Below are 11,121 nucleotides of genomic sequence, written 5' to 3' on the forward strand. Positions count from 1 at the left end.
AGTAGTAACTTTTTCCTCTACCATCTGTAGTTACCTGTCATTGGTTCTGACCTTGGTTTCTGTCCAAACAAGCCTAATTTATACCATAATTCTGTTAAAGATAGTTGTTACGACAAAATAAACAAACAAACAAAAAAACCCAAACCAAACCACAAATCAGGTTACCTGGACTGAAATGATCAATTATTTTAACCTATAAACGAAAGTTTAAATTTTAATGACCCAAGCCAAAAGTTTAACTAAAGTTTCCTATGTTCATGTTCAATTGTTTTCTTGTGTCACGAATTATTTCCTGCTCAAGAGTCTCATTTCTCAAACCAGTCAAAATGCAGTATATCATAAAAGGACAGCAGAAACTGAAACTAAAGCATTATTGCTAAGTAAAAATTTACTAACCTTACCACTCTGCTTAAAGTTTCCTTTAAGCAAAGAACAACCTGTCACATGCACCTCAAACACATTATTAAACATCTATTACTGAAGCTCTAAAGCAAGATAACATTAGCCTCATCCAATGCAGTTTCTACCCTTGGACCTTTTCCCCTAGAGCTTTAAGGAAAAAAAAAAAGAAAAAAAAAAGACATACCAGATTCTCAAATTCCCATTTCCAATGGAAGTTGACTGGATAAATGAAAGGTAAACAAAACAAATAACATTTCTTTCAAGCTTTAGAGGAAAAAGGCTTTTCAAAGCACTGTAAGATTAGCTAGACACTTGAAAAAAATTTTTAAGTCAATGACAAAACTAGACTTTTCTTTCATAGCACAGTCTAAGTCCTCAAATTCCAATGGAGATTTGTATTATTAGCACAGTACCTTTTTCTGCCGCTTTCTGCAAGGCTTCCTCAATTCTTGCCAGTTCCTTTTGTTTATTATCCTGCAAGTATTTTTCCTCCTTCTCTGCATCATATTTAATGCCTGTAAGCCAAGTTGGGACAGCTTTAATCCTAAATTTCAAGTTATATAAATGCATAATCAAGCAATGCACACCATATTCAACATTATGTTGCAAAACGCCTTGTTTGAGATGAAGGCTGTTCTAGGCTTAATTGCTGAAAGCTGCATCCAGCCTCTGAAATTGCTATTTTTACACAGTAAGAAACAAAAGGATCCTATGAACGTTTAAGTATTACTTCACAGGAGAACCCTTCCGTGGAAATTCAGACCCTGAAGTGTGGTCTGTGCCACACAATGCAGGTGTGTAAGCTCTACTACACATATATTTGACGCTCTAGAAACTTGCAAGTTTTCTTAATATACCAGATGTTCTGATTTCAGAGAAAACTAATCAAGTTCTCTGATCCTCTTCCCTGTCCCTAAAAAAACAGTTATAATGGAATTACTACTTTCAATTGTTGTCACTTAGAAGCAGATGAACTATATCATATAACAGCCAAAAGATCTAACCCATGCCAGAAAAGTGGATTCAGGATAAACACTTGGAATGGATACAACCAAGGACTTCCATAAAAGCAACAGGTGCTGTTTTCTCCCACCCTTCTTCCACTAACTTGCCAGCATTTGTCTAGAGATTTCCCTGAGGGAACAGCAGGTAAAAATGGCAGCTTACATAATCTACTTGCTATTATATACTCATTTACATGCTACACTTAGATATTTTTCTCTTCCATTATGTAACTGTGTCATTGAAGAGTTTACATACTTGCTCCAGGAACTATTAGAAGATACAAGCCTTCTAGAGTTGCAACAACTGCCTCGCCATAGAGATTCTTCCAAGGAATCTTCAGAGTAAGTTTATCTAAACAAAGCAGATACAGTTACATCAAACCAAAAATCTATGCTGTGCTTAGTCCAAACAATACCTCGGGCACTGAAGAGCATTAACCCTATATCTTGATGTCCTAAACACCTTAGAAGGTAAGGAGAAACCGTATGGGCCTAAACATTCTATAAAGCCACTGAAGTGATAAAATACGTGCAGAGAAAATGTAAGTCATAGATTTAAGCAAGAAGATGCAGTCTGAGTCAGAAGACTTCAGATCAAAACCTGAGATCATGACCGGAGTTCAATTCACTGGGATGAACGTGATTTTCCCAGGGAAGTAAAAGAAGAAATACAACACACATTCATCTCCAACAAACGTTTCACGTGAAAAAGCAATGCTGACACCTTCAACAAGGCCAAGTGCCGGGTCCTGCACTTGGGTCACAACAACCCCATGCAGCGCTACAGGCTTGGGGAAGAGTGGCTGGAAAGCTGCCTGGCAGAAAAAGACCTGGGGGTGCTGGTTGACAGCTGGCTGAATACGAGCCAGCAGTGTGCCCAGGTGGCCAAGAAGGCCAACGGCATCCTGGCCTGTATCAGAAATAGTGTGGCCAGCAGGAGCAGGGAGGTGATTGTTCCCCTGTACTAGCAGGGAGGTGATTGTTCCCCTGTACTCAGCACTAGTGAGGCCACACCTTGAGTACTGTGTTTGGTTTTGGGCCCCTCACTACAGGAAAGACATTGAGGGGCTGGAGTGTGTCCAGAGGAGAGCAACCAAGTTGGTGAGGGGCCTGGAGCACAAGTCTTACAAGGAGCAGCTGAGGGAACTGGGGCTGTTTAGTCTGGAGAAAAGGAGGCTGAGGGGAGACCTTATCACTTATCAAGGAGGTTGTAGCGAGGTGGGTACTGGTCTCTTCTATCAAGTAACTAGTGACAGGATGAGAGGAAATGGCCTCAAGTTGCACCAGGGCAGGTTTATATTGGATAGTAGAAAAAATTTCTTTATTGAAAGTGTTGTCAGGCATTGGAACAGGCTGCCCAGGGAAGCGGTGGAGTCACCATCCCTGGAGGTGTTCAAAAAACACGTAGACGTGGCACTTCAGGACATGGTTTAGTGGGCACAGTGGTCTTGGGTTGACAGTTGCACTCAATGATCTTAGAGTTCTTTTCCGAACTTAATGATTCTATTCTATTCTAAGAGAATTTTTAAAAAAACATGTATCTAAGCTCCTAAACCCTTGGCATGTTTGCCAGTTTCAGGAATTTTACTTAAAATTCTTCATATTGCTACCTGTCCTTTAAAGAGCCACACACTCTGCCTATACTAAACAGATCCCTTGACCATCCATGTGTCTAGGAAGAACTCTCAGACATGTTTTTCATACCAGGCTGTAAAGTTACACAAACAGGGTTTGCCAGATAACATTTTATGATTTATCCAGGGCAGTCACATTAGACTTCTATGCTAGTTTCAACAGCAATTACTATTACAGAGATCACTTAAAGCTTGATAAAAGATATTCAGAAGCAGAACTGACCTTAAGGCCTGTACTAAAATTTCCATTTCAGTACTCACATTGAAACAAAAACTTACCTATCTGACCAACTCTTATTCTAAAAGGTACATCCAGTTCACTCTGTAAAGAAAAAAATAAAGTATTAAACAGATCCATGTATTTTAAAGATAAGCTGGTTTATACAGCAAAATTATCTTTACTTCTGTTAAAACTATTTTCCCAGAACTGAAGTTCCAGAACAGAAACAGTTCTCCATATGACAGTTTTAATTATTTAGCAATACTCACGCAAACTCAGGAATCCATAAATAAATATGGTTAGGCTTGTAGAAAGCCTTAAAACTAAGCATTTACACATTTCTGGCAATTTTCTCCTACAAGTATGATAATGCCTTACTCCAAAAGTTACTAAAAAGTAACATTTTATCTATATACAAGAATTTCATTTTACATTTTTATTAACATGCCACATAGGTCTTTTCTTTTTGATAATCGCACTTAGTATTTACAAACATATAAAAAAATCTCACTAACAATACTGAGAAGTTCTTTGCAAAATGCCTGCCAAATGTCAAGAAGAATATGGGCTCATAAAGATGAGGAACATGTGACAACTGAATAATTATTACCATTAATCAAAGCCTCATGAAGTCTCTATCTTATATAGTGTACAGCAAAAAAAGGAATATAACCACAGGAATATCAAGATGATAAAGAGAGGGACAAAATAAAGAGGAAGTAGGAGAAAATAAATAAATAAAGGAAAGATTAAAAATAAGTTAAAACATCAAGATTCCAGAACTGTCTTCCACTTCAGTATTCTTCTCAAATAAGTTAACCACAATTCAAAGACCTTAACAGAAGTCCTAATCTCAAAGATTATAAAAAGCAAACCCATTTTCCCAAATGAGACTGATATTAACCGCTTCTCTCTTCCCACGTACTAGTTATAGTAGATCTTGACCACCACTTTTCCAACAACTTAAAAACATTTAACAGGGCTGCTCCAAAAAAGAAGATTAATATCCAAATTAACATCTCTGCCAGATTTCCACAGTTTTTAAAAAGTATTCTGAGCTGCAATTAGGAGCCTAACATCAACAACCTTTAGTTAAGTGACTAAACTTGTGACAATATTTCCATGGCTTGTTCTGTTTTAGCACCTCAAAGAAACAATTGAAAAGCAAGAGCTATGGAATATTTCAACCCTTTTCTGGGCTTTAAATTCTTCCTGGTGACAACTGCTCTTAAGGACCTCCCAAATATTTCTTCCTGTTCTTCATGTTAAGAATCTGGTCAATAAGCTTAACTGGAAGCTTTCTTCTCAGTTTTTATTTTTCATTGAAATATATCAGGAGAGAAAGAGAAAACAGACTCACTTAAAATAGTTTGATCTCTAAACTCTGTTTTTAGTAGTAAGAACAGGCATAAGAATAGGTTGGAACAAATTGTGAGAGCAAAGACAGATCTCTGCTCTCGATAAAGCCAGGAACAGTCATGTAGAAGCAGATACCAGCAACCAAATCCACCCCATTTAATACTGCATTTGTGACCCACAGCTGAATTCTAATGGGACCAGCTCAGTTTGGTCTGCTGAAAGGACAGGACCATGAGCCTGACCTTGAAAAATTAGTTTTCAGAAGATTAAATTCCAGGGGGGGCAGGGGGTGGGTGGATATGAAGGAAAGACTAGAAATTAAAGATATTTTACAGTTGCTAAAACAACAGATTAGCATAAAATAAAAACCATGAGCGTGCTGGGGTTTGATGTTAACATGAAAAAAGATGATTTACTGAAAATGCTTCAAGACTATAACTGGGAAGAAACAGGCAATATTAGCTTTGAAGATTTTAAGAGCTGTGACCAGCCGGATACAGGATACAAATTCACGAGTAAAGCAGCTCAGAGGTCAAGCTTTTTAGTGGTAATGACTAATAATATAAGCTGAGAAACATCTAACAAGTTGCTGAAGAGCTTAGGTCATAGTTTGCTATCAGTCATTTTTCATTATGATTGAAAAATAGGATAAAGCTGAAGAAATCCATCAGAAAGAATTCATTACTATCACTACTACAAGTTTTTAACAAAGTAAAAAAGGAACATTAATAGCAACTGCCCCATTATACTCCTGTATTTTTATAGTTGAAGTCACACAAAACAAAACAACAGCCTCAAAAGATAAAAGCACGTATCTCACAGAACATTTCAGCACTTTGTGTCAGCAAATTCTCTCTCTTAACGTATTTTGGGAAAAAAATGATTACATTTTCAAGGTGCCTAAGAATTAATTTGTAAAATAATTTTTTACAATTTTATTTTAGAAAGCTTACACTAATCTTCTTAAGTTGACTTTGCACAAGCTGAAGCCTAAATTTTGACTGAGGTCTGACAAACTTCCATTTTAATTAAATGCTCTTTTACTATGACTAAGGAAAAAAGAAAAATGGACTCAGCAAACTTAACACTAAAAGTAACTATTTGCTCATCTCCCTTTTCCAAAGGATTTTCTTTTCCTGCATTTGAGAAGTACTGTATCTACATACAGAAATTAAAAGCTAGTTGTTTTCTGGTTGAAAACCTTAATAGGAAAACAAAAACAACCCAGATGGCAGCAGACATGCAAACTAGAAAAGTTGGACCATATCACATTGCTTTAATCCCTTCTTCTTCAAGAAGGTGTAGATGACTTCTCTAAAAATGGTGTTTAATATCAACGTTCCTTTAATTACTTTTGCATAGAAATCTAACACATTGCAGTTGTAAAGCAGCCAGAAACATCCCTTGTTTTCAGTTCTTGAATTTGTCTTAGCTCCCTCTCAGCTCTGGTCAGTCACATACATGACTATGCATTTTTGTAAGTCGGAACTGCTAGAATTGTTATCAACCTTGCTGTCATCATAAGATAGAAAGACATGTACAGAGTAGGTAACACTTTCTTCCTCCCTTTTTCAACTACCAGATTACAAAGATATTTTTATCAAGAATTTTCAAGTACAACAAAGTTATCAGGAATGGATGAAATGGGCAGGTAAACTATGAAATTTCAGAACAATGAAGAGAAACCAATTATTTGGTCATATAAAGATCCAACATGTTTTCAATTCACAGAAGAGTAACAGTTTTAAAGCACACTAAAGATTGCAGTGAGAATGTCTCAGTAGTACAGGTGCTCATTCACTCAAAAAACATAAAAATCAGCCAAGTTTTTTTCAGACAAGAATATGGGTACTTAATGCAAGTTATTTCTTGTTTTTCCTTCACTCCGTCATCCCTATTTTAAAAGGAACAGAATGGAGCATTTGAATAACCGTATTTACTTTCAGAGAGTACACATCTTAATGCCTGCCAGTTTTAACAAGCATCAATTTACACAGGAAGTCATAAACATAAGTTTCAATCCCATCAGCTGATGTAGAAGGATGAACTTTTTCTCCCTTCATCCCCACACCAACAACTGAGAAATGAACCACTGCCTTTCAGAAGACTTCAATTAGATCAATCATTTTGTAGGAGTCAGGCCTTAAAAACTGATTTATGCAACCAAAGCTGAAAAAAAAAAAAAGAATACATAGGCCTATGCAAACCCATGAGATATAGTAAATCATTCAGAAACATACAAACACCTACTGCATGGGCATACAAGTGAGGAAAAAACCCTATGACTTAGAAGTATGATTATACAGTAGCAGTCACAGCAGAAATTAAATCCTTTGAGTTCTACAGGATGACCAAAATGGTAACAGAAACACATCAATATCTTAAAGTTTTATCATTCCAAGCCTCAAACACTAGGACAGGTTGTATACGCATGTATGCCTAAAACACTGGGAAACCTACTTCAAAACCTTATTGCTAACTTCTCATAAGTTGTTTTTCTCTTATGAAGGAGCACGCTTACCTTTTCAACCACAGCTTCTTTTCTTTCTCTGTTCCAGTAACACAAGCAAAATTAGAAACAGTTAACTTAGGACTTACTTGCAATAACTAGTAAAGAAGGCATACTGAGTTAACGTGATACTACAGTAATATTTTATCCCATGACTTAGTCTTTATATCCATAAAAAAAATTTTAACATTATTAGAATACTTACTAATGCATTCTCCTTTATCTGTAAATTGTCAAGTGCCACATTACCTGTTTAGAAGAAAAAGAGAAGTACAGAACAAGTGACTTAAACTATTATGTAAGGTGGAACAAGGAACACAACTACAACCCTCCCAAGTACACACTGATAAAATCTGAAAACCTTACCCCAGTTACAGAATAGCACAATAAGTGTCTAATTTGTAAGAGTCATTAAATACCGATCATCCAGACAAAATTTCATGGTAGAAGAGATTACAAAAATATCACCAATTTAGATGTCTACATGTTTCTACTCTAAAAATACACCTACAATAATAGGAAGTCTTTCTTACTATTCCCTTTGTTGTGAATGATAATTACAGTTCTATCAAGGTAGCGTAGACTGGGAAAATTGTATCTTGTTTTTGACAATTTTACATAACAGAAAAATAATGAATCATAGAGCCACAAAAAAGCATGCCTATTTTCACAGGCACATTAACTTTTCCTGACACTGGCAATGCAACAGGATTTCCAAAGGGAATGCTGGCACACAGAATTATACCTGAGAAAAGCACAGATAATACACCTCTTAGTGCTTTAATGCCAAATTCCTTTTTAGAACTACATTCCATTTTTAATATAGGTATTAATAATTTATAAATGCTCAAATACTTACTACCATGGCAAGAGCAAAAATAAGATGATGAGAAGTCTCGTTCCTTACATACAGAAAGCATCTAAAATAGCCAGCCTTCTGTAGACATTACTTCAACTGGTTTTTTTGCACGCCTACAGGGTAGTAAACTGTAATGCTCGGTATAGTCACTAAGAACAGCTACTCCACGTTATTGCGCTATCACATCTGCTTAATACACATTATCTACAGCGAGAAATTAGCAGGTGGAAGACATAGTTCCCCAAGCACCCTACCAGCTGCACCACAACCAAGGCCTCCCCTTCCTCCTGGGGCCACCACGCATGAGCCACCCCATGCTCTACCGTACCGCAGAGAGACCCGACAGCACACTCGGGCTTCCACCCAGGATACTGCCAAGAAAGCGAAGAAAAAAAAAAAAGGCCGGGGGGGGGGGCGGTTTAGCTTGCCGATGGTTTCCTGCCCCAGAGCACTCCGAGGCCAGCCGAAGCGCGCCCACCCCTCGCCTCAGCCTCTCGGAGTAACTGCCACAGCTGGGCGGCCAGGGCCTGGCCTCGCGTGGAGGGAGACCCTAACTTTGCTCTTTTTCTCCACACAACCTGGCGCCCTGTCACCGCGCGGGGATCTGGCCCTAGCTCCCCTCACAGGCAGACCCTCGCCTCACGGCGGCACAACAGCCGGAGCCTGCGCCCGCCGCTGGGGAGAGCCTGCAGGGCGGCGGGGGGGCCGCTACCGCGAGGAGCCGCAGCCTCACAGACCGACCCGATCGACCGATCGCCCCTCCCGAGGAGGGAGGGAGAAGAAGGGGCCAGAGGCCACAGGCACCGAACGACCGACGCTCCGTCGCGGGGGCCACAGACTGACCGACCGTCCCTCACGGAGGGCCGCGGCTCCGCAGCTCGCCCCCTCGTCCCAGGGGGCCGCAAACACACAGACCGACTGCCCCTCAGAGAGGGGACGGCGGTCCCACAGCCCGCCAACCCCTCACGGCGGGGGGGGGGGCGCAGCCAACGAGACCCGCTCCCTGCCGCGAGAAAGCGCCCACCCCCGATGACAGCGGCGGCCCCGCAACGCCGCGGAGACGAAGCGGGAGAGGGAAGGGGCTCCTTACCCCCCCATATGCCCAGCTTGAGCTGAGACTTGTTCAGGTTCTCCACATAGTCGCCCAGGAAGCGGTTTAGCAGATCCGCCACCACCGACTCCAGCACCATGGCGGAGGCGGGCTCCACCGCACGCCAGCCGCGGCCCACCGGCAGGGCAGAGGAGTGTGAGGGAAAGGGAGAGAAGGGGGCGCCGGGCTACGGCGCGGGGTAAACCAGCGCCGGGCGCGTCCCCGGCAGTCAGGTGACGGGGCGGGGGCGCGGCGCGGCCCAGCGCCTGACGGGTTGCCGGGGCGGGGCGGAACGGAGCTGCGCGCCGGTTGCGCGCAGCGGGCGAGGGGCTTGCGGCGGAAGGGCGCGGAGCGGCTGCGCGGCTGGTCCCCGGTGCGTGGACTGGCCCGTGGGCGCGCTCCCCGAGGCCGAGGGCCGGTGGCGCCTGAGAGCCACCGTGGCGGCGGCGGCGGGAGGGGCCGGCGCTTCGGCGAGCGGCGCCCCCGCGCGGCGTAGCGCGGTGCCTCCGCCGGAGCTTCGGCCGCTTGCCAGGCTTCCCCCGGCTCCTCCGGGGCCGAAGCGACCTCCGTGTGCTAAGCGCAGCCGCGGAAACCTTCCTGTCTCTTACCGGCACCCCCATCTCGCCTCCTCAGCAGCCCTGGGAAAGGCAGGCGGGTTTGACTGGAGGCTGACGGGGCGCCCGGCCTGGTGCCCCTGAGGCGATTCCCGCCGAAAGCTGCGTGTACACCTGAGATACCGCCTAGTAACTTACGTACGCAACCGCTCGGCTTCAGTGCGATAGTGCCGTTATTTCCTATTCGGCTCTTTATTTAGGATACACGCGCGTGCTGAATGCAGCCTCCAGGGCGAACGCCTTTTTGCGCCGGTTCAGCTGGGGTCAGGCAGAACCTGGCTGGTGCTTATGGTCCATGAGAGAACTACCACTTCTGTCAATCTAGCCAAGTTCAAGTGACATGAAAACTCACAGGCTAACAAGTAAGAATGTCGACTGTAAACCACAGATTTTTTAGAGTTAATAGGTAAGAGCATGCTACTCGGTGTGGTGATCCTGCAGGTAGCGATGTCAACTCTGGAATAAGTTTTTAAATCTGAGGGGGACTAATCTCAAACCGGTTATGTAAAGTCATTCTGAACTCATAGGAGCTCCGTTATTCATGGAAGAACAGCACTTTGAAGCTCACAGTGAGACAGTCTAAACATTTATTCCAGAGAAAGGAAATTAATATTGGCAATAGGATTCAACCTCAGAAATATATGAAAACACATCCAGACCACATGAATGTGATCAGACTGTTAACAGGGTGAGACAAATACTACTTCAAACAGCATACAGATATATTGTGGAGCTTAATGCAAGAAGATATTACAAAAACAGGAATAGTTTAAGGAAAAGATTTAAGTAAACTAATAAAGGAAGGGTCCATCAGCAACTGTTACCCCTCTGGTTCTGTTACAGTCTGTGTTTCAGGCTTGCAAGCTCCCTCTTGCTGTGGTTGAGGAAAATCTGAAGAGCTCTGCTTGGATCTGTTTTTACTTGATTTGAATAGCATACAGATACATGAGATCACCCTCATCCAAATAATGATGTGTCAAATGCATTTTCAGTTTGTTAAATATGTGATAAACTACAGAGTCCAGTCCAGAGCAAGCAAGCAGCACAAGAAGATTTATTATTTAGCACCTTTTTCACATTGTAAGAGACAAATGCCACACCTGTACCCCATTACTATATATATATGCCTACCTTTCCTGCAAACATTTTTAACATCAAAGATTCAATGAGTAAAAGTCAGACCCTTGTGCCGCAAAGTATTGCTCAAAATCAACTGAGCATGGTGCATTCTAGCCCTTTTGCAGAACTGGTCTATGCCTGAATGTGGATAAATTGGTTTTATGTTGAATTGTTAGTGCTGTTTTTGTTCTTTATGAGAACTGTAACTGTGGCAGCCCAGAGGTGATTTCGGGGACCGTAAGTTTGTCTCTGTGCCTTCAAACTAAACACGTTGTGATTCTGACATGATTAGTTTAACACCTAAGATTACA

At 41.9% G+C, this 11,121-nt stretch overlaps 1 protein-coding gene across 6 annotated transcripts in view; it reads right to left on the reverse strand.

Annotated features, from left to right (window-relative positions):
* VPS13C (vacuolar protein sorting 13 homolog C) overlaps positions 1–10,174 on the reverse strand; it is a 106,619-nt gene extending 96,445 nt beyond the window's left edge. For 2 of the 6 annotated variants that reach the window (XM_075045478.1, XM_075045475.1), the window contains exons 1-5: positions 9,078–9,404; positions 7,334–7,377; positions 3,320–3,362; positions 1,663–1,758; positions 816–917 (exon numbers count right to left, since the gene is read on the reverse strand). In XM_075045478.1, the coding sequence (XP_074901579.1) occupies positions 816–917; positions 1,663–1,758; positions 3,320–3,362; positions 7,334–7,377; positions 9,078–9,177 (385 nt within the window). In that variant the 5' untranslated portion in view covers positions 9,178–9,404. Of the gene's footprint in view, positions 1–815; positions 918–1,662; positions 1,759–3,319; positions 3,363–7,333; positions 7,378–9,077 lie in introns of all 6 variants that reach the window. The other 4 variants (XM_075045480.1, XM_075045479.1, XM_075045476.1 and 1 more) reach the window with 3 other exon arrangements.
* Between the last annotated feature and the right edge of the window lie 947 nt (positions 10,175–11,121).

This window comes from Buteo buteo, chromosome 13 (assembly GCF_964188355.1).
Source record: "Buteo buteo chromosome 13, bButBut1.hap1.1, whole genome shotgun sequence".
NCBI lineage: Eukaryota > Metazoa > Chordata > Aves > Accipitriformes > Accipitridae > Buteo > Buteo buteo.